This window comes from Dermacentor andersoni, chromosome 5, assembly GCF_023375885.2.
Source record: "Dermacentor andersoni chromosome 5, qqDerAnde1_hic_scaffold, whole genome shotgun sequence".
In the NCBI taxonomy this organism is placed as follows: domain Eukaryota; kingdom Metazoa; phylum Arthropoda; class Arachnida; order Ixodida; family Ixodidae; genus Dermacentor; species Dermacentor andersoni.
Window position 1 is genome coordinate 199,228,998 of NC_092818.1, and position 24,396 is coordinate 199,253,393.

Genomic DNA, 24,396 nt, shown 5'->3' on the forward strand with positions numbered 1-24,396 from the left:
CACTTACTAGTACAGCACTACTTATTTTTCTCTTTGGTCTCCTTTGAAGGCGCCACACTGAGTATGAGTGCATTGCAGGCCGGATATGGCCACAGGGCAATGCCATGTGACAGGCAGCTGACCTAGGAGCTTCCCACTCTTACAAATAGATTTGAAATGGTTATTATATTATTACACTAATTATTATTATTATTATTATTATTATTATTATTATTATTATTATTATTGGGTTTCTGCAGGTAAAAACGACCACAGAAAAAAAAGCTAGCTGGCAACTGCCACCGGGAGGGGCATGACGCCTGCTTGCTCTAGAAAGGTAAAGGTACACAGAAAAGAGATGGTGAGTATATTGCATTAAATGCGTGGAAATAAGCGCACTTTTACATTTGTATGCCACTATCACTTTGCGCACACACGTTGTGTAATCGTTTCGTTCTTCTCTAATGGGCCACTCAACTTGTGGCTTGCCAACCAGAACGTTTCACAGCCAACTTTTAGCTTTCGACCCACTGCTCCGAATGGTTGCCAACTTGTGCCTGAGAATGTCTTCATGATAATTTGTCCAGCACCATCTTACTTATTTCCTCAGTTCTGTTACTCTTCATGCCCGAGTGCAGCAATTAGGGGCCTCTCTGGCACTCAGAGAAAGGGCTATATCTGTGACTGAATCATTAACTATAACCAGTAGTTAAACAAGGAATGTAACTGAAGCCAACGTTTCAACAAAGAGACTTGTCTTCGTCAGGGAAGCCTGATGGCCCGAGGCCGCCCTGATGAAAATGTCCCCTTGTTGAAACATTGGCTGCAGCAACATGCCTAGTTCAACTACTGCTCATCACCCTAAGCCTCCATCTTCTTGTAAATTTCTGTCTTGTTTAGATAACTACAACCAAGTCACCTGACAATAAATTGTCTAGAAAGACTCATACAGCTGATATTTGTTCAGTAATTTGATCCACCCTTCAGAGAGAGAGAGAAGGGAGGAAGGAAAGGCAGGAAGGGTGGCTAGGCTTTGTTCAGTTGGCTACCAACCTTTTATTTTAACAATACTTGAATGTAAAAAAAAAAAATAAGTCCAGGCATTCTTAAACATTTTGTTTTAATCTGAACATAAATAATTCAAATCAATATTATGCTAAATGTAATGGTACTGCCAAGGTCAAATTAACTGAAGAAATATTCTCGAAGCTAAAGATGAAGTTAATGGTACTAGCAGTATAATTTAGTCTGTTAAAATATCTCTGTTCTCGCATTTTATTACGTAAACAGCTCCATAGGGCTAATTTCTTGTTTCACCTATTTCTATGCCTATTGTTTATTACTGCACCCATACTGAAATTTGTGACCTATTCAGCAATCTTTATTGTCTTCAAGAAAGTGCCTGATTGATGAAGACAATCAATTTGCGGGCTTGTATCACAAGCAAGGAATGTTGTAGAGCCGAGTGGAGAAATACATAAAATGAGACCACAGTGGACAAACGCTCATTTGTGTCACCCAGCCTCTTCCTCAATATTTCGCTTTTACTGCTATGCGCAGGGCCCCATCATGTCATAACAATGCATGCCTTTATGGTTTGAGGCCTCAGAAAGCCAGCTTCTCTAAAATAATGTGGCCAGTATTTTTATTCAAACACTTTTAAAAGAAGCATATGTACTTACTACTGCTCTGCTTTCTCTCAAATTTCACAAAAATATTGCATTTCTTGGTCTAGCTGCATCACTAAAACCCTTGGCATTGCTACTTGCCTGGTTTGTTTGGGTGCTTAGGTGCAGACAGATGGTGAAACCAGTCTGCACCTTTGTTAACAACTGACTTCCCTGATGGTAAGGCAAGCACGAGATGGGATAATGGTGGTTTCTAAATTTTACTGGACAATACAATGATTCTCAGTGTTTCACTGAATGATGCAGACTAAAGAATGTAATATTGTTAGAAATTTCGAGCAAGATCAAAGCAGCCATAAGCTCAATGTCTCTTAAAGTTGCTATAAGAATGGCAAACATAAGGGTTGAAACAATTGTATTGGAAAGCTGCATATTTGTAAACAAAGAACAGGCAAAGAGAACCAGATGACTGCGTTGGGTCATTTTTTCATCACTGTTCTCTGCTTTGAGAAATAACCTTTGCAATGTAAGTTTCACAAAGGCCACATCTACAGATTGTGCCTGCCAATAATATTTATGTCCATAGAGTGTGTAAACTCTCAAAAAAAGAAAAGTTGTCAGAATAAAAATGCAGGTCACTGTTCCGGGGTCTCGTTATAGGCGGACCTATATAGGATACATTTTGTGATGCAGTCACCTAGTCCGTCTCTTCTTTGTGCAAGTACCATATTTTAGAGAATGTAGTCCACAGCGAGGATCTGTACCAAGAGGCAAATTTGGTCTTAGAAAAAAGTTCTTCCTTATACAGTCAGCACACTGTTATGTAATTTGCAAGAACAAATTTCAGCTGAAACATTTCAGCAGTTGCTTTTTCAGTGCCACAACAACCACTCGTAAAGAAATACTGGCATTCCTGGCATTAATTCACCGTTTATAAGCTTGCACATTTGTTAATTTGTATATACTCAATGAAGTTTTGTGTGCGTGCTCACAGGATAGAAAAGTAGCAACTTTAAGGATCATGAGCTGGATTCTCTCTAATATTGTTTGTGGGCAGCGATGATCTTGTGGAACTGAATTTACAATGTGATTTAGCACAGTGAAAATTTTGAGATGAAATTGGGCCTTGTTTTTTCAAGTGCGTTTATGACCTTTGAAAAGTAAATCACGTACAGTTCATACCCTTAGATAGTCTGCACTGTGCAAAACTTCTGAGTGTGTCTAATTGCAATCCAGAAGATATATATGGTGGAGTTCCCCCACAGCACCTTGCAAGCTCCTTGACAGTGCTGACGTCCACAATGCGATAGTGGAGCAAGGCATCCAGTCGAGGCAAGTCTCGCTGCAAGAAGCGACGGTCCATGTAAACTGTGCTGCCAGCGAGTGGACACTGGCCGGGTGCCACCAGACCCCCAACATGCGCGCATAGCTGGTCTTCCGCCTCCTTGATTGTCAGGCGGCTCTCACGGCATTTCTGGGTCAGGCCCGACTGTGTGAGCAATTAAAAGAAATAATGAAGGGAGATAGGACAGCTTAGGATGTAAAAGATTAGGCACCCTTCGCTCATTAAAATATTAGCACAGCTGACAGACAACTGGAGTGGCCTATTCACAATGTATGGAACTGAAATTTTGAAGCTGTGGTGGTTTGACACAGAACCATTGCTTGCAAAATTAGTTTACTGTCTCCAGGGGCTTGGCAGGAGAGGTTCGAGACCCCCAGCCCATGGGAACGAGGAGACTGAGCCTCCCCCACTTCCCCAACCTTTAGTTCCCATTATGCTTACACAGAACAGACACAATATCCACACCAACTGTGTGATCACTGTACAAAGCAAGCAGTTGCAACACTGTCATGCAATGTTGGAGCTCAGAAGAGAACAAAATTTCAATCGAATCTGGGAACAGATGAGACGCTGCTGCCAAGCCAGTACTAGAACAAAGGACGTCTAGGACAAGAATCATAATACCGCCTGACTGATTTGTGCAGACAAGAACTCCTATACTGCTCCTGTCTTGCTTGATAAGACCAACCTCAGAAATAAATTTTTGCAGCAATTGACTTGGTGTCATCTGAATTAAAGCACTGGTTTGAACAAACTGGGATGACCATGCTGGTGAAAATGGAATCAATGCTCATTGACAGTGCCAGTGGAGGGTGATTCACAGCGGAAGAGCTAATAAACATGGTCTGTGTCCACAGCAGTGGTCTTGACCTGACAGTTCATCGACAGAGCTTGTGCTTCTACCAAAGGTTCTTTCCAGCAGGAACGCGACTTCTGTTGCAGACAATGCGGCAATGCTAAAGCCCGATTCTCAAACTGCAATACATCTCTTAGACCATGTTGTCAGGCTCCTGCAACTTTTACTACCAGCAACAATGGCATTGAGGGAGCGCTCTTTCAGTGTACCGAGGTGAATAAAGACCTGCAGACTTACGCAGCCAAATGATGTATAACCGTCTTACAACTCCTCTTCCGCTGTAAGCTCACAACCAGCAAACGAGAAAGATGTGTTTCAGAAGCGTTACCAAACAAATTCATGGGTAAAGGGCCAGTACGTACAGCAACTTTCAGCTTGTGTTAGATCATGGCACTATTATGTTTCCTTTTTTCTTTCTACTGATAATTCTAAAGACGATCTTCCATGTCTGTAAGCGCACTAACATATGAAACTTGAAACAACAGTATGTATTCTGCCTTCTTTGAAATCGTAGAGATTTTATATTACAGTTGCTGCTTAAATTTCTAAGCCTAGTTGCTTAGTATTGCATCTGTCATGCTATGTAGTTTTTACATGCAGCAAGTATTAGTTTTATGTATATGGCACTAACCTGTTCATGACTGTATACAACAAAGGTCTTGTTCAGAAGTTAGACATTTTTGGTCTTTACAAAAGATGTTTTGCATACAGACGATTTGTTACATTAACTTTCAAACAAAATACAATTAGTATGAAGTTGTGATTGTTTAGGCAATCTCATTGCAGGGGATGTCCAGTGATTGCCAAACAAATGTGGCAATAAAGCGTATAAAGGTTGTGAGCATGCCCCAATTTTTTATGTTTCATTATTTTATGATCCTAAAAATCGTGTTTCCAGAAGGACGCATTTTTCATTTCTGATTCATTCTTCCATGTTTTTCTTCCATATTATACTCAATAGTGGTAAGAGTGCATTTTCTTTTCCGCAGAACCATTGTATTACTGTTTCGTTTCCAGGCATAGCGCACTGGTCACTGAGATGCGAACTTGCATGCCACAGGTAAACCAACCAAAACTCATACCTCCACAAATCTTTTGAGCCCCACATTTGAAGAACACTTCCAAAGCCTCTGCCTGTCTCAAGCTCTTCATTTAACCTTGTGAAGCATATCAATTATGGTCACCAGTAACCTGAAGCAGGTCACTTATGGAGAAGGCATCATTTCAAATGATGACGGTGTATGTGACCACTCTGGATGTCTAACAATGACATGAGCTTGGCACTTTCATCCTCACTGCTTTTACGAATCGCAGCGCTGCATGTTGTAGCTTCACCTCTGAAGATATCGGTCACTTGTGCTAACTATTTTAACCATGACTGTACAAGCCACCCTATGGAACACAGTCGGCCGCAAGTTATAGTTCTGTTTAATATTTGTAATCATAAAGTCAGCACACAGATCAACACACACAGAAATACGAATTGTTTCTGTTTTAACAACTGGTGCGAGAGGCTGGCAAAAAACATAGATGCATGTGTTTTGCGTAATGCACGCCACTACATAAATTTCAGCCTCTGTGGCGTTACGTCTCAACACCACCAAGGGTGTTAATTGAATGTTTGCCATGTGTCAAACCACCACACCTCCTAACCAGACGTCAGCGCGGCGTGGACAACTACAAGCGCTCACCCCACCATTACCTGGAAACTGGAGAAAAGGCTGAATGGGAGGAAACCACGACAACAAATGGATAAGCGCAGTCAATTAGATGAGTCAAATCACCACCCATTCTTCGGCACTTATCCAGCCGTCAAGACAGCATGTAAACCAGCTGTTGCAGGGTTCTACAAAAAGACCTCAGCAGCCTTTTCCCTGGCCGACTGAGCAAATAAGAAAGACAGTGTGTAAGCCGGCTGTTGCAGCATTCCACGAAAGGCCCTCCGCCCGTGCTTCACCCACCAGACTGAGCAAAGAACGGGGTGGGCAACGACGAACGAACCAGGTGTCGCCGGATGATTTCTTTCTTCCACAAATTCCAAACCAGTTTCTTCGAGGTGGAGTTACTGCGGGTTATGGATAGCATGGGCGTGGTATTGCAACAGAGTCGACAATGGTGATTTGCTGCTGGACAGTCTTCACATTCCCTAGTCGACTCGCCTACGGAAGACGACGGGTTGAAAAGCAGATACTTTTCGAGAATGAGGACAGAGGGTCCTGATGTGAACTGAGACGTTAACTTGTTCCTGCATGGAGTGGGATTCCGCACTGGAGTTGTGTAACTAAGCTAAATAAACCCTTTTTCCTTCATTTTCTACAACTTGACTCGTAGTCGCTGGGCTTCGTGGATTCCATGGCCTGTACACCACCCTAGCTGCAACAGTGGTAAAGAATGCCAAGTCTCTGTGTCTGTCTTAATCACTAAGAGAAATATGGAAATAAGCATAACACAATAATCATCTTCAGGCACTAATTGTCTGTCTTGAAAATATTGTTCTGGCATACTATCTTCGTCTTCAGAATCCCTAAGACTATACAGCAGCATAACAGATTAAGAATTTGAATATATTTCGAGCAGCTTTCTTTTTCTTTTTTAATCCATGAATGTGGACTCCCAATATTTTCTCTAACAGTATATTTTAGGAACAAGTATGCCATTGAATATTAAAATGAAGCTTTCTTTGCAAACCATCCCAGACTTTCTGACCATGGCTGCTGGCTTGCCAGATATATTTGTATATGCATATACATGTATATACAAAAGTTATATGAAGGTACCCACAAAGTGGCCCATATAAACCTTGTATGCTGACCACATATGTCTAGCTCTATTCTGCAAAACAAAAAATAACTTTCCGCATAAAACCTGCACATATAATGTCGGCTTACAGGCACCTCTAAAGCACAACAATCTGTTAAAGGGGCCCTGAACCACCACTCAGGCTTGGTGAAAATGCACATTTTGAAGATAGCTTAAACTACAGTGAGTATCTCGGCCAAATTTTGCACTTGTGCGCGGCGCATGGGGCTCACAATGGAGCGTGAAGTCGTCTTTTTCTCAGATACTCTCTTTTCAACAGAGGCCTTCTCCTCAACCTGTAAGCAAAATTTTACATTATACAAACAATACAACAAAATCATTTTATGCAACCCTGCTCCTAGTGCCAAAAGTATAGATGTCATTACTGAACTAGAAAAACAACAGCAACAATAACAGTAACAGGTTCATTAAGCAGCAGGCCCAACAACAGGTTAATTAAACATGAAGAATTCAGCCAATTTAATTAGATATCTGTTCAACCGAGTCAGTGCGTGTCAGTTGTTCAATGGGCGGACTGTTCCACTATGTTATTGTGCAAGAAAAGGAAGAATATCTGAAACGTTAGTTTTGTCGCTGTAAGGCGCCAGTAACACAGAGTGACATGCGTTGTTCTATGGGCCATAAGTGGATGTATATAAGGCTGAGAAGAAAGAGCCAATTTGCCTTTATTAAGTAAAAAAAGAAATTTAAGCCTATGAATTTTCCTTTTTAAGTGCAACGTCTGAATATTATGTTCAATCATTAGTTTGTTTGGGAAGTCAGTTAAGCAATATTTTAAAATGATAAACCTTACTGCTTTACGCTGAACCAGTTCTAGGCCATGAGTGTTAGTTCTAGTGCAAGGATCCCATACTGCAGCTGCATATTCCAGTTTACGATGGACGTGGGACGTATAAGCAATTAGACGAGTTTCAGAGGGAGCATCTCTTAATTTGTGTCTGAGCAGGCAAAGCTTTTGGAAAGTCACATAAGTAAGAAATGTGGGAGTTCTAGCTGAGGTTATTCGTTAATGTAACGCCCAGGTATTTGTATTCGCTAACCTCAGTAAGTGGTTGAGGCGCAAGGAAGTAAGTAAACGATAGCTTATTGATCTTTTTCGTAATTTTCGTGAAGACTGTTTTGCTTATGTTAAGTTCAACATTTTAATGAGTGCACCAAGACTGAATATTTTTAAGGCTGTAATTTAATGGGATTTGGTCTTGAACACAGGTAATTTCAGTAAGGAGCAAACAGTCATCAGCAAACAATTTAATATTTAAAGGTACAGTATTATTTTTTTTATTTATTTACATATACTGCCATCTTGCATCGCAAGATATTGCAGGAGTGAGTGCAGGAGTGAGTCAATCAATTGAAGAATACATATTTGAGTGGCAAAAAGAAAACAAACAATAGAAAAAACAATATCAGGAATAGCTAGTTGATTAATGAACATGATTAATGTAGCATAAATAATGTCATTAATACATGTTAAATAACAATGGCCCTAAAACACTACCCTGAGAAACACCAGAAGTTAGGGGAAGTTCACTAGAAGAGAATGTATCAATAACAATGAATTGCCTGCGGTTAGTAAGCTAAGCAGCTAAGCAATTCAATTTATAACATACGTGAGTAAATTTAGATGTTTCTTTATTTTAGCTTTGAGCGTGCAGATCGGCTTAAGAAAGTAAAAAAGCAATGGACGGGCCCTTATATTCGGAATGCCGGGGGCTAGATAATGACACCGACAGGAAAATGTACTGCTTGACTCCAGATGGGAAACACACCTTTTGTCATCACATTTATGATTTTAAAAGAGTGCTGCAGATCACTCATCCTTGGAATGGACTTCTTGCGGGAGTACGGCGCTGTGGTTAACATACGGGACGGCGAGATAATCTTGTCAATTAGTACAGACACGAGCCACGACGAAGAGCGCCAACGTACATTGTTATGTGTCGCTGACGACAATGTCTGCACACTACCACTATCATGCAGTCTTGTCTCCGTCAGTTCTGGAGAACAGATGAACAAGGATGGCGTAGCCAAACAATTAAGTGCACTTCTGTTCCATCAGGGTATTGCCATCACTCGGGGTATCGTCAGCCTAATCGGTGGTTGCACAGAGGTCATCATCATCATCATCATCAGCCTAGTTACGCCCACTGCAGGGCAAAGGCCTCTCCCGTACTGCTCCAACTACCCCGGTCATGTACTAATTGTGGCCATGTTGTCACCCATGATTGGGTGAGGGAACAAACGCGAGTTAATGACATCTTAGTTGAAATCAAGAAAAAGAAATGGGCATGGGCAGGACATGTAATGAGGAGGGATGATAACCGATGGTCATTAAGGGTTACGGACTGGATCCCAAGGGAAGGGAAGCGTAGCAGGGGGCGGCAGAAAGTTAGGTGGGCTGATGAGATTAAGAAGTTTGCAGGGACAGCATGGCCGCAATTAGTACATGACCGGGGTTGTTGGAGAAGTATGGGAGAGGCCTTTGCCCTGCAGTGGGCGTAACCAGGCTGATGATGATGATGATGATGTCCCTGCAAACGTCTTAATGTCATCCGCCCACCTAACTTTCTGCCGCCCCCTACTACGCTTTCCTTCCCTTGGAATCCAGTCCGTAACCCTTAATGACCATCGGTTATCTTCCCTCCTCATTACATGTCCGGCCCATGCCCATTTCTTTTTCTTGATTTCAACTAAGATGTCATTTACCCGCGTTTGTTCCCTCACCCAATCTGCTCTTTTCTTATCCCTTAACGTTACACCTATCATTCTTCTTTCCATGGCTCGTTGCGTCGTCCTCAATTTCAGCAGAACCCTTTTCGTAAGCCTCCAGGTTTCTGCCCCGTAGGTGAGTACTGGTAAGACACAGCTGTTATACACTTTCCTCTTGAGGGATAGTGGCAACCTGCTGTTCATGACTTGAGAATGTCTGCCAAACGCCCCCCAGCCCATTCTTATTCTTCTGGTTATTTCAGTCTCATGATCCGGATCCGTGGTCACTACCTGCCCTAAGTAGATGTATTCCCTTACCACTTCCAGTGCCTCGCTACCTATCGTAAACTGCTGTTCTCTTCCGAGACTGTTAAACATTACTTTAGTTTTCTGTAGATTAATTTTCAGACCCACCCTTCTGCTTTGCCTCTCCAGGTCAGTAAGCATGCATTGCAATTGGTCTCCTGAGTTACTAAGCAAGGCAATATCATCAGCAAATCGCAAGTTGCTAAGGTATTCTCCATCAACATTTATCCCCAATTCTTCCCACTCCAGGTCTCTGAATACCTCCTGTAAACACGCTGTGAATAGCATTGGAGATATCGTATCTACCTGTCTGACGCCTTTCTTTATTGGGATTTTGTTGCTTTCTTTGTAGAGGATTACGGTGGCTGTGGAACCGCTATAGATAGCTTCCAGTATCTTTACATATGGTTCATCTACACCCTGATTCCGTAGTGCCTCCATGATTGCTGAGGTTTCGACTGAATCAAATGCTTTTTTGTAATCAATGAAGGCTATATATAAGGGTTGGTTATATTCCGCACATTTCTCTATCACCTGATTGATAGTGTGAATATGGTCTATTGTTGAGTATCCTTTACGGAATCCTGCCTGGTCCTTTGGTTGACAGAAGTCTAAGGTATTCCTGATTCTATTTGCGATTACCTTAGTAAATACTTTGTAGGCAACGGACAGTAAGCTGATCGGTCTATAATTTTTCAAGTCTTTGGCGTCCCCTTTCTTATGGATTAGGATTATGTTAGCGTTCTTCCAAGATTCCGGTACGTTCGAGGTCATGAGGCATTGTGTATATAGGGCGGCCAACCTTTCTAGGACAGTGTTCCCACCATCCTTCAACAAATCTGCTGTTACCTGATCCTCCCCAGCTGCCTTCCCCCTTTGCATAGCTCCCAAGGCGTTCTTTACCTCTTCCGGTGTTACTTGTGGGATTTCAAGTTCCTCTAGACTATTCTCTCTCACCTTATCGTCGTGGGTGTTACTGGTACTGTATAAATCTCTATAAAACTCTTCAGCCACTTGAACTATCTCATCCATATTAGTAACGATATTGCCGGCTTTGTCTCTTAACACACACATCTGATTCTTGCCTATTCCTAGTTTCTTCTGTACTGCTTTTAGGCTTCCTCCGTTCCTGAGAGCCTGTTCAATTCTATCCATATTATACTTCCTTATGTCCGCTGTCTTACGCTTGTTGATTAACTTAGAAAGTTCTGCCAGTTCTATTCTAGCTGTAGGGTTAGAGGCTTTCATACATTGGCGTTTCTTGATCAGATCTTTCGTCTCCTGCGATAGCTTACTGGTTTCCTGTTTAACGGCGTTACCACCGACTTCTATTGCGCACTCCTTAATGATGCCCATAAGATTGTCGTTCATTGCTTCAACACTATGGTCCTCTTCCTGGGTTAAAGCCGAATACCTGTTCTGTAGCTTGATCCGGAATTCCTCTAGTTTCCCTCTTACCGCTAACTCATTGATTGGTTTCTTATGTACCAGTTTCTTCCGTTCCCTCCTCAAGTCAAGGCTAATTCGAGTTCTTACCATCCTATGGTCACTGCAGCGCACCTTGCCGAGCAAGTCTACATCTTGTATGATGCCAGGGTTCGCGCAGAGTATAAAGTCGATTTCATTTCTAGTCTCACCATTCGGGCTCCTCCATGTCCACTTTCGGCTAACCCGCTTGCGGAAAAAGGTACTCATTATCCGCATATTATTCTGTTCTGCAAACTCTACTAATAACTCTCCTCTGCTATTCCTAGAGCCTATGCCATATTCCCCCACTGACTTGTCTCCGGCCTGCTTCTTGCCTACCCTGGCATTGAAATCGCCCATCAGTATACTGTATTTTGTTTTGACTTTACCCATCGCCGATTCCACGTCTTCATAGAAGCTTTCGACTTCCTGGTCATCATGACTAGATGTAGGGGCGTAGACCTGTATAACCTTCATTTTGTACCTCTTATTAAGTTTCACAACAAGACATGCCACCCTCTCGTTAATGCTATAGAATTCCTGTATGTTACCAGCTATGTTCTTACTAATCAGGAATCCGACTCCTAGTTCTCGTCTCTCTGCTAAGCCCCGGTAGCACAAGACGTGCCCGCTTTTTAGTACTGTATATGCTTCTTTTGGCCTCCTAACTTCACTGAGCCCTATTATATCCTATTTACTGCCCTCTAATTCCTCCAATAGCACTGCTAGACTCGCCTCACTAGATAACGTTCTAGCGTTAAACGTTGCCAGGTTCATATTCCAATGGCGGCCTGTCCGGAGCCAGGCATTCTTAGCACCCTCTGCAGCGTCGCAGGTCTGACCGCCGCCATGGTCAGTTGCTTCGCAGCTGCTGGGGACTGAGGGCCGGGGTTTGATTGTTGTGTTCATATAGGTACTTCTGACAAATTTCACCAATGAACGCTGGCACATCAGTAAAGGCACCACTGTGGCATACTTTGACAAAATTGACCACGTTCAACAGTGCTTTGCTGTGAAAGAGGAATCAACCACCGATACGATGCCACATGCACCCGTTGTCGACGTTCACCCAGGTTTAGAGTCGGAACAGAAACAAAGTCTCAGCGAACTGCTTGACTATTTTAAGCACTGCTTCTCTACAACGTCCCGAGTGCGTCAAACACCACTGACGAAACATTGCATCATTACGGAGGCAACAGCAATACCCATCCGACAGCATCCGTATCGCGTGGCTGAGAAAGTGTGTGAGGAAATACAGCAGCAAGTCAAGAAAATGCTAGAAGATGATGTCATCCAGCCATCAAAAAGCCCTTGGGCATCGCCTGTGGTACTTGTTAAGAAGAAGGATGGTAGCCTGCGGTTTTGCATAGATTATCGCAAGCTCAATCGAGTTACGAAAAAAGATGTGTATCCCTTACCACGCATCGACAATTTCCTCGACAGGCTACGGCATGCATGTTACTTCTCATCGATGGGCTTAAAACGTGGATACTGGCAAATAGAGGTCAATGAGTGGGATCGCGAAGACTGCTTTTGTAACGCCTGATGGGCTCTATGAATTCAAAGTTCTCCCTTTTGGTTTGTGCTCCAGCCCAGCCACGTTCCAAAGGCTAATGGATACTGTTCTCTCAAACCTTAAGTGGAAGACTTGCTTAGTCTACCTAGATGATGTCATTGTTTATTCTGCCACATTTGATGAACATCTCAGATGGCTGCGGCCAGTTCTTCAAGCCATACAGTCCGCTGGGCTTACCTTAAAACATGAAAAGTGCCCACTTTGGCTATGAAGAACTACAGTTTTTGGGCCACGTTGTAAGTCACACAGGTGTCAGACCTGATCCTGAGAAAATCGCAGCCGTCGCTGTTTTCAAGGCCTACATACAAGAAGGCAGTCAGACGCTTCCTGGGCCTATGCACAAATTACCGGCAATTAGTTGTGGGTTTTGCACACATCGCCTCACCGTTCACCTGCCTAACCAAAGAAGATGTCACGTTTGTGTGGGGCAAGGAGCAGGAGGGAGCATTTAATGAGTTGCAGCACCATCTACAAACTCCACCTGTTCTTGCCCACTTTGACGTGGATGCGCTGACAATGATCCACACCGATGCCAGCAACGTGGGTCTAGGCACCATCCCTGTTCAGCGGCAAGAAGGCGCTGAGCGAGTCATCGCTTACGCGAGTAGAACACTGTCACGTGCCGAGTCAAACTACTCCACCACAGAGAAAGAATGCTTGGCTGTAGTATGGGCAGTTACCAAGCTCCGCCCGTACATATACGGCCGCCCATTTCAAGTCATAAGTGACCACCATTCTCTCTGCTGGTTGACCAACATGAAAGATCCATCTGCACATTTGGCACGCTGGAGCCTATGGCTTCAAGAGTGCGACATGACAGTGGTCTATAAATTGGGAAAGCAGCAGTTAGACGCTGACTGCCTTTCCGGATCGGCGATGGAGTCGTCAGGCGGAGATAATGACGAATCCGCAGGCGCTTTAGGAGTTGTTGATGCAGCCACCATCTCTCAACAACAGCAAGAGGACCAGGAGCTCGATTCACTAATTGATTTCTTAGAAGGCTGCACCACAAACAAGTCCGGATTGTTTTCAAGGCACCTGTCATCATTCTGCATACGCAACAGTGTTCTTTTTAGGAGGAACTTCTCTTCAAGAGGGGAGAGATATCTACTAGTCATCCCTAAAGCTCTCCTCAATGAAATCTCGCAGGCCTGTCATGACGAAGCTACGTCAGGCCCCCTATGCTACGCAAGAACATTAGCTCGGATCAAAGGGAAGTACTACTGGCCACGGCTCGCATCACAGGTGAAGCACTATGTTAACACGTGGCTTGACTGTGTGGGGTTTCTGGCTCTCGCGGCGTTTTTTTCGGGCTCTCGCGGTGGTTGTGTGGAGCCATTGCGTTGTGTTGCCGGGGGCTCCGTGTCCCTCTCCTCCTTGTCTGGACGGGGTGGCAGCGGGTCATAAAACACTGTCACTCTGCTGTCATCCCGCCCACGGGAAGGTCAACAGGCTTTCCCCATTGGCCGACATTTTGGCGGGATTCGGGCCCTGCTTGCGTGCACTCCGGGTAAGCGCGCGCAAGACGGGACCCGGGGAGACCACATCGGGGCGTCGGAAGGTGCGTACGTGTTCCTCTCTGCCGGCGGCGGCCCCCTTTGTCCGCCGCCGGCCGATGGTTACTTCGGCTCGTCGGGGTCCCGGCCTCGGCGGGCGCGCGGGCACTCTTCCGTCGTCTCGATGTCCTGAGGCAGCGTCTGCCGATCGTGCCCCCGTCTGTTCGTCTGTCGTTTCTTTCTATTTCCCTTTTCTGTGCTGTGGGGCGCGCGATGGCAGGCGCTGACCGAAGGATAGGCAACTTCTTACTGCTGGGGTTCTTTGTTCTTTGTTCCTCGTTTCTTTGTTCTCTCTCTGTCGCGGTGCGCCATTAGCGGCCACCGGCCATGTTTTGTGTAATTAGATTCAGATTCGGACGTTATGTTATAGCTGATGTTTCTATTGAGTCCCAGCTCAATAAATGTACTTTCTGGCTTCTCGAGAGCTTTGTCTAGGGTCTCCCTTGCTGCGCGCGCCGTCTCGCCTTCCCCTAAGCTGTGGGGTCGGCGGGGCGCGTACGCGCGCAGCTGCGCGTCGGCACACGGAGCGGGCCGGAGCAGGCGCGGGCGCGCGGTGCCCTGCACGCATGGCGGCTCGGAGTGCTCGAACCCGCGGTGGTCGTCCGGCGCGCGCGGAATCGGAGCGTGCGCGCCGTGAGCGTCGCGGGTGAAGACCACAAACTGGCGCCCCACGTTGGGCGCCACTTTGTGGTCTCCAGCATATATAGCGGTGCTCCGCCGGGAGTCACCTAGACCACCGCGCGGGTCCGAGGATCCGAGCCCCTCAGAGGGGGACGATCAGCTCAGCCGCGTGTGTAGCGTTTCCCTAAGCGGGCGCTCGTTCGGTCTCCTCTGGGAGCGAAACAGAGCGCCGCAAGGAGAAGGCCCAGAGTACAAGGAAGGCGTTTAATATACGACCACCTTGGCGTTCGGGATATCTGCTACACCCGTATCGGCGCGGGGCTCGCGAGCCGGAGGTCTCGCCGATTCGTACCGGGAGGGCTGACCTTTCCGTCCTTCCATCTGCTCAACGATTCGGTGAGTCCGACGGATTTTCGTGGGTCTCTAGCATCATTACCATTCTGGCGGCTGCTAATTGCGCGGACTGCTTGGGGACAGTGCCTCGAACGCCGGCTAATTCTGCAAATATACGCGCCTTTGCTATTGTTGGCGCGGCTCAGTGGCCTGCCCGGCAGTTTTCAGTTGCTGCGCGCCTTTCCTCGCAAAATTCAAGCCGTGATAGCGGACGCACTATTAATATGCCCTCTGTCACCGAAAATCTCCATTTCGGCAGACGGGTTAGTGGTGGTGCCTTCTGCACCATCAATTGAGGGGCAAAACTGGCAGCGCAATAGCCGAGCGGAGACAAAGGCCACAAAACAGGCCCGCTCCGCGAAGAGGCAAGCGCCCCGGACATCCCACCGTCGCGCGCGCAGAAGGGGTCGCTCCCCCGCAAGCCCGCGGCGATGACGGAGAGGACAGCCCGGGTGGAAAGCCAGCCGGGGGAACGGAACCCGCCACCCCCACTACAGGGTGTCGGAATCGTCCTTTTGTACTTTTTTAAAACGGCCCGAAGAGCACCGAAGGGACCGCAGAGTGACCCGTTTGTAAATAATTGTAAATAGTTCTTCGACGGCCTCAGGGAGGCGGAGCGCCGGAACGTGGCTGGTATTGCACGGGCGCGGGCGCCGTAGCGTTGCTGGTATTGCAACGGGCGCGCGGGGCCGGATACAGCGTGTGTCGCTGTTGCCCCGGGTGGGTTCGCTCTGCGGGGTCACAACGAGCTCGGCCAATGAAGATAGCGTGCTACCCGCTAACACCGCAATCTGAGAGCTGTGTTTGAGGTGGTAACCCCCGGCGCCGGAGAGCACCACTCCGGCAAGTATCGCACGGTCATCAGAGCGCCAAGGTTTTCGTTAAAATCGATTCGCGCTGTGACTTGGCCCGGCGTGGAGCGACTCTTCGTCCATCGCCGAACCTTCCACGTCTGTTCATCACATAGACATCGCGTAGTCGAAGTTAATTTTGATTGGTGCCGCGGATGGACAGTGTGCGTCCGTGGAAGGAATTTCCGCTAGCGTCGAAGTCGTATGTCATCGTGCTAGTGAAGACCACGTTTACTGTGTCCGGCTGAACTCAGACGGAGTAACCATTTATACTGAGATGAGGTATGCCTATGCGGATCCACAACTTTGGATCAGCCACCCATTTCTCTTAAAAAGCTCTCCACTATCCACTTTGCTGCAATCAGGCAGGCTGCTATCCGTCTTTCTCTGTCCTTGTTTTCCCTTTGTTCAGTGTTTCTTCGTTAGGCTACTTGTTTCTCTGTGTCTTACCTAGCCGTCCTCGTTTTGCTTTTGTGTATGTGTTTCCTTAGGTATGGTTCGTGTTGCTTTTATGTTAGTCATTTATTTGTATGTATGTGTTTTGCGTTTCGAGACTGTTTCGCGTGTGTCTTCGCTGCCGTGTTGCGTCAACGGGTGATGTCTACCTGGATCAAAGCCTGGCGACGGCGGGGCAGTGGACCGGGCTATGCGGTCACGACGATTGGCACGGATCATGGCTGTACCATGGAGTGGTCACCGCCAGAAGCACGGGCACCAGGGGCCGTTGCCGGACGCTGTAAGGTGGCTTGGAGTCGCACGCGTGGCATGCGTGCATCATGTTTGGACTCCCCGGAGATTTATCGCGTGGACATTCTTTGTGCGTCATTTGAACCCCAGTTTGTTATTCTCTTTTGTTTTGATTGATGCTATAGGCCAACGTTTTGTTATTTTCCCTTGTCCGCGTTTGTGTCCGAATGTCATTGTGTCTCGAAGCGTTTGTATTTTATTGTTGCAGTTACATTTATTTCGGTGGATGCTTTTATTGTGCATGTTCGCGTTCAAGCTTGGGTTCGTGTGGGCTTTCTTTTGTGTTGCTGTTGTGTACCTCAGACCTTCCTATTTAATTTATTCTAATAGCTTGCTCTTCTTCTTTTGATGTCTTTTTTTTTATTTATCTTTTGGGGGCTGGTGGTTTTAGGTTCGAACTGTCAATGGATAGCTCCGGTATTGGCAACGTAATGACTATTCCCTTGTTTTCTTTTCTTCTTTGGCTGACATCGGAGCCACCAGCCTTGCATTGGTAGGGAGCATTTAAGGAGGGAGGGATGTGGGGTTTCTGGCTCTCGCGGCGTTTTTTTCGGGCTCTCGCGGTGGTTGTGTGGAGCCATTGCGTTGTGTTGCCGGGGGCTCCGTGTCCCTCTCCTCCTTGTCTGGACGGGGTGGCAGCGGGTCATAAAACACTGTCACTCTGCTGTCATCCCGCCCACGGGAAGGTCAACAGGCTTTCCCCATTGGCCGACATTTTGGCGGGATTCGGGCCCTGCTTGCGTGCACTCCGGGTAAGCGCGCGCAAGACGGGACCCGGGGAGACCACATCGGGGCGTCGGAAGGTGCGTACGTGTTCCTCTCTGCCGGCGGCGGCCCCCTTTGTCCGCCGCCGGCCGATGGTTACTTCGGCTCGTCGGGGTCCCGGCCTCGGCGGGCGCGCGGGCACTCTTCCGTCGTCTCGATGTCCTGAGGCAGCGTCTGCCGATCGTGCCCCCGTCTGTTCGTCTGTCGTTTCTTTCTATTTCCCTTTTCTGTGCTGTGGGGCGCGCGATGGCAGGCGCTGACCGAAGGATAGGCAACTTCTTACTGCTGGGGTTCTTTGTTCTTTGTTCCTCGTTTCTTTGTTCTCTCTCTGTCGCGGTGCGCCATTAGCGGCCACCGGCCATGTTTTGTGTAATTAGATTCAGATTCGGACGTTATGTTATAGCTGATGTTTCTATTGAGTCCCAGCTCAATAAATGTACTTTCTGGCTTCTCGAGAGCTTTGTCTAGGGTCTCCCTTGCTGCGCGCGCCGTCTCGCCTTCCCCTAAGCTGTGGGGTCGGCGGGGCGCGTACGCGCGCAGCTGCGCGTCGGCACACGGAGCGGGCCGGAGCAGGCGCGGGCGCGCGGTGCCCTGCACGCATGGCGGCTCGGAGTGCTCGAACCCGCGGTGGTCGTCCGGCGCGCGCGGAATCGGAGCGTGCGCGCCGTGAGCGTCGCGGGTGAAGACCACAACTGTCAGCGACGAAAAGTGCCACCTATGAAATCTGCCGGACTATTACATCCTGTTCCAGTGCCGGAAACACCGTTTGCACAAATTGGGATGGACCTTTTGGGCCCATTCCCAATGTCTGCTGCCGGAAATAAGTGGATCATGGTTGCGACAGATTACCTCACGCGATATGCTGAAACCAAGGCACTTCCGAGCAGCACAGCTGCCGAGGCCGCACAGTTCTTCATCAAGAACGTCGTCCTGAGGCATGGTGCTCCAGCGGTCATTGTAACCGACAGAGGAACCGCGTTCACGGCTGAACTTTCACGAACTGTACTCACCCTTAGTGGCATGGCACACAGAAGGACCACAGCCTATCACCCACAAAGCAATGGACTTACGGAGCGCCTCAACAAGACTCTCGCAGACATGCTGTGCATGTATGTCGATGTGGAACACAAGAACTGGGACCAAATATTACCCTACGTAACGTTTGCTTATAATACGGCTCGGCAAGAAACAACAAGAATGACGCCATTCAGTCTCCTCCACGGTCGAGAAGTGACTACAATGCTGGATGCTATGCTTCCTCATGATTCCAGCGATTCTGAGACTGACACCGCAGATTTCACAGAGCGAGCGAAGAAACAAGAGACCTCAAGCACGTTCGCGTAACTAGCCAGCCTGCTGTTACAATCAGCACCATCGATGTGTCGTCTACCAGCCCGGCCAAGGAGTCTGGGTTTGGGCTCTAGTACGCCGCCGAGGCCTCGCGGAGAAACTTCTACGCCGATACTTCGGACCATACAAGGTTCTACGACGCCTTAGCGACGTCAACTATGAAGTCATTCCTGACAGCCCATCCTGCTCAAGGCGCCGTCAAGACGTGCCTGAGGCTGTGCACATGGTGTGCATGAAACCTTATTTTTCTGAATGACATGGACACTCTCTGGTTCGCTGGACACCGGGTGCTACCCGCTGAGAATCGGGACGATGCTCCTTCTGGTGAGGGGCAAATGCCGTGACGCCATTTGTGCCCAGTCACGCTGACGACGACCCCGAGTGTGCAAGCGAGGTGCTAGAGAAGAAGAAGCCTGAAGTGAGCGCTTGTCCTAATTGTCTCGATTGAATACTGATCTCCGCTCTTGTCTCAAGCAAACCATGACAATATAAGGGGTGCGTTATGGGCAATATGTGGATGAACATCATGGACAGGGGACTAATTATGACAGTTGCAGCAAATTACTCATGCAAGCGATCCTTATAATTTTCTGAGCAATAAATTATAAAAGGAGACATTCCATAGAATGGGCCAGAAGGTGTTCCTGTTGAATTAATTTCGTTGGTTGCAAGGTGGTGGTTGCGTTCTCCCTTTCAAATACACAAGGTAAGGATGGTGGCTGCACATTGTGTATATCATAAGAGGCATAGTACAGCGAATTACATATACCACTTATTTATAATAATTTGTCTGGTTTGTCTGTAGTTACTATAGGAAAATGTTGATTTTAAGTCTAACCAGAAAGTAGCCAAGTAGCTAACCCAAAACTTTTCCCGCCACAAGCCTTCTATAGTAGCCAAACCTGGCAACCCTGTTTATGGCCTGAATTTTTTACAAATATTGCCAAAAATTAGTAACTGACAAAAATAGAAGCAACAAGTTTACAAATCCGTAACTCTGCACTAAGAACAAATATCGTAATTCTGTAAATTGCATCCATCAGAACATCCAAGGCGGCCAAGTTTGATATATTAATTTATATCTTAAGTGAGTTTGTTAAGTTAAAATTGGTTTTGCAGAAGTTCTACTCCCATATTAGTGGTGTATTTGAGAGCCATGTATAATATATCAAATTTGTTCACATTAAATGTACTATTACCTGAAACTTACAGAATTGTGATACCGTTTTTCATTGCAGTTAGAGTTGTTAATTTGATAGCTTCGTGTTCTAAAAATTTTCAGTTTTTAACCATCTTTATTAAAACAATGACAGCCTAAATAAAAATATGTTCCCAACAGTCACTAGATGTTAACTTTCTCTTTTAAATTCAACAAAACTCGAGAAAAAACATTTTTCCTTTCCCATGCATTTAGATATGAGCCCCCGTGCTAAATCTTCCTCATAATGGTTTATTTAAACAATAGCAAGCTTTGTTATGCAGGATGTACATGACCGAAAAGGCCAGCAGAACATACAATACAAATATTGTTGATATCCGCACACCTGAAGAGATTACTGGAAGTTTCACTTTAAAGGGACACTAAAGAGAAAGACAAAATAAGTTAAGGCTAATATAATATTCTTTCAAAATTTTATTCACATTAATTTAATTGTAAGAGGCTGATTACTAAAAGAGAAAATGAAGGCCAAGCTTCCATTTTTTAAGCTTGGTGCCGAAACTCCAGGGTCAATGTGACATCACATATTCATGCCATTGTGATGCAGTAGAAATTATCAGTACTACCTAAGCTTCCATTTTTTAAACTTGGTGCCGAAACTCCAGGGTCAATGTGACATCACATATTCATGCCATTGTGATGCAGTAGAAATTATCAGTACTACCTAAGCTCAGCCTATGGCTTCTCTAGAATACAGTGCAGCCCACTTTGTAGCAAAAAGAAAGACAACTAGGCCCGAGCAGATGCTGTCAAAATTCATGATGTCATAATTAGTTGGTGCGGGAAGCTAAAGGCCCAGTGCCCCCACCAGTCCTTCGTTCTTGCATCTTTCCTGGTTTACCATGACTCCTTTCATAATAAGAGTGGCTTTTCTGGCAGTATGGAAGGATGCTTTACAAAACAGTTCAACTTAGTTCTTTAGTATCTACCTCCATGTGCTGCTGCCCGCCCAGTGCAGAAAGCACCAGCAGAGAGAAGAGCAAGCAGTGTGCCAACCTTTCCATGATGCTCCTTGCACCAGTCCCCCATCTTCTCAAGAATGTCGTCTGGCTGGTGCAAGACCAGGTTCAGCCCCTGCATGTGTTGACACAAATGAAAGAGCACTCAACATCCCCAGACGGTGAGAGGACAAGGACAGGTTCGACTCTCACAACCATGAGCTCTTAGCATAAGCCTTTGGGTGCCGGGTCTTCTTCCAATGTGCAACAAATTCAGTTCCTACCCAAGTCACGTTACCAGGCTTTATTGGATATTAGCAGGCTTTCAATTTAAATGCTATTTATTAGTAATTCAGAGGACTTTCATGTTATTACAAGGTGTCTCATAATCAACACAAAAGTCCTCTGAATCAGAGTTTATTAAGATTTCCTTGAATTCTTTCATGTAAGAAAAGCATTTTTTTTTGTGCCAGTCTGCCTTGTCAGAAAAATAGAGACGCAAAGAACACTAACAGTTGATAAGCTCTTGGCACACCACCTGATGTATAAAAACAAAACCTACAATAAAATTTTAGCTTAACCAACTCCTCATTTAGATGTCGCCACCAGCCTGTTGTGGATGTTTCAAGTTCACAAATTATCTCAGGCGTGGCCAGGCCTGTGCACTGGCAACCAGACAAGTATACTCAGGCACAGTACTGCAAAGGCACATATATACTAGTTCAAGAGGTGAGCATATGAATTCCCCCTTCCATTTTTTTTTTTGATGATGGTCGAACTCTGGCACTGAAGCCAATGGTTCCTATGGTGAACTTAAACAAACAAATCATGTATGTGTCCCTTCCTTCTAAATGTACTTCCTTTCTTCTGCAACACCACTAACTGCTCACTAATCAATAACCTGGCCAGGTTCCTTGGAAAAATATGTTCAGGAATATATTCAAAGAGTCTAAAAGGCTTTTCCATTTATTTTCAGAAATGCTCCAAGGTTAGGCATCTAGCACATTTCCAACAAAACAAAATTTCCAGTACATTAAAAAAAATGACATACAACATACTCCGAAAGGAAATAACACCTTCCAAACCACCACACAACAAGTTTGAGGAAGATTATGCTTTCTTTTTCTTACAATCACAATCAATGCATAAAAATGAGATATATTAAATCTTGCAATACCCTATAAAGGAGCTTAACGATGTGACACTTCAGTACAAAGAGAGGATTTTGCAAACTGAATTTCTATACATTGAGTCCAACATGAGTACTACAAACGAAACTAAGTGCAATGGATTATGTTTATTCTTTTTCAACTGAAATTACAGATGACTTTAATAGTTTTTTTTTTACTTTTTTACACCGGCAATGTATTCAGTTTGTGGTCACTATCTATGCTTAGCATCCCATTCATTGTTACTTTCCCCTACTACACCTTCCCAAGCTATGTCAACTGTTCTCAATCTTAAAAACACGAGTGGTAAATTGTGTAACATCCTAGCTAGCCACTGAATGAATGAATTTTGTGGTTTTGCATGGCAAAATGACGATTTGATTATGGGGCACGCTCTAGTGGGAGACTCTGGATTCATTTTGACCACCAAGGAATCTTGAACGTGTCCCCAATGCATGGTCGTTTTTGAATTTCACTCCCATCCAGAAGCGGTCGCTGCAGCCGGGATTTGATCCTGTAACCTCGTGCTTAGCAGCACAACACCATAACCGCTAAACCACCGTGACGGGTGATCCACCTAGCCGCACCGAAGAAGTAAACATTTCAGCCGATGCACCCACGTACACAATCAACCTTTTGAACTGTTCGTTTCAAATCGTCTTGTGTAAACAGTGCAACACAGGCGCAAGAGCTAAGGAAGTGATAGGACAGATGCTAAACCACTTGCCCAAATGTCAGTTTTGTTCGCAAGTGAATTAAGTAACAGTAAAATAAGACCAATATTCAAAACATAGGATAGGACTTTATCATATATTTAGAGGTACATTACAATTGTCATAATAAGGTTACAGCAAAACTAGTTAGGTCTCCAATCACATCACATATAAAAAAATTTAACGCATAGACTCCTGAGCAGTTTGGTTTCTGTTCTGGACCTTCAACTAACCTAGGCACCAATTACTCTTACTTCAGTAGCGAATATTAAAATAGGCATTGATGAAAGCAATTTGCTGGGTCTGTGTTTATAAATTTTTCTAGCCACAGTTAAGTGGTATAGTAGGTCCTCCATTTTAGTTAATAAAAAGCTACACATTGAATCAAGAAATGTCTAAGTACCTCAGGCAACCTCTCCAGCATCTCAATTACAATATAGACATTCTTCAGGGATCCATTCTAGGGCCACTGTTAGCTTTAGTTTAGCTAACCATCTTTTGAATTGCCTGTCCTCTTTTACACAATGCGTTATTTACGCTGATGACATGACCACGTTCTCTTCAAGTCGCAATGTAAAAGCATTTGTTAAGCTACACCATGATATAAATTATCTTGTCTGTTCTTGTGAAAAATATGTATATATAGTTAGCCTCTGCAAAACAAAATTTATGATATTTAGCTCACATTCTAAAATCCACAATAATGGTCCCCTACATCAACTTGCACTCTATCTACCTCATTTTCGGGTATCAAACTTGACAATCGCCAAAATTTATGGCATATTGCAGTATTGAAATTCTTTACGGCATCCAAATTTTCATTAAAGCACATCATTATATCATAAGTGCATCTATCGGGGGGGCGGGAGGGGGGCACACTCCCCCCTCCCATCAGAAGTGGGGCGGGGCAAAGTATGCCATTTGGCCCCCCTCCCCCCACTTTCGAAAGCGGTGATTGTCAGCTGCACACTGGAAAATACAACAAAACATCCACAGAGTTGTCTTTCAGAATAGTATCCCCGCAAGTATGCTTTTTTACAATGCATTTCCTGCTTTGTCAGTGAGGATTGCCTTTCCCGTCTTGCAGATGGCCCTCAGCCGGCCGCACTAAGCAGAGCATGGTTTTTCGCGGTGCAAGCCGTATGCGCAACGCGCCTTGTACTCCTGCATTGCCAAGGAGGCCTGTTGTCGGGTGATTAAAAAGAAGTTTCGTCTTCTACTGCTTGCATCATCCTGTGTTTGTTGGGGTCGTCTAACCTAAGCACCATGAAAACACAAAATTGGCTTTTTTAAAAATAATTTAAGGATCTGTAATCAGTGTTGTTATTTAAGCTATTTTGTCGCTAGATTTAGTGACTTTCTTTTCTATTTAGCGGCAAACTTTTCTA

At 45.4% G+C, this 24,396-nt stretch overlaps 1 protein-coding gene across 4 annotated transcripts in view; it reads right to left on the bottom strand.

Annotated features, from left to right (window-relative positions):
* LOC126532348 (oligoribonuclease) overlaps positions 1-24,396 on the bottom strand; it is a 42,973-nt gene that overhangs the window by 13,079 nt on the left and 5,498 nt on the right. For all 4 annotated transcript variants that reach the window (XM_055071514.1, XM_072288487.1, XM_050180055.3 and 1 more), the window contains exons 3-4: positions 21,185-21,262; positions 2,876-3,096 (exon numbers count right to left, since the gene is read on the bottom strand). In XM_055071514.1, coding sequence (XP_054927489.1) covers positions 2,876-3,096; positions 21,185-21,262 — 299 coding nt within the window. The remainder of the gene's footprint in view (positions 1-2,875; positions 3,097-21,184; positions 21,263-24,396) is intronic.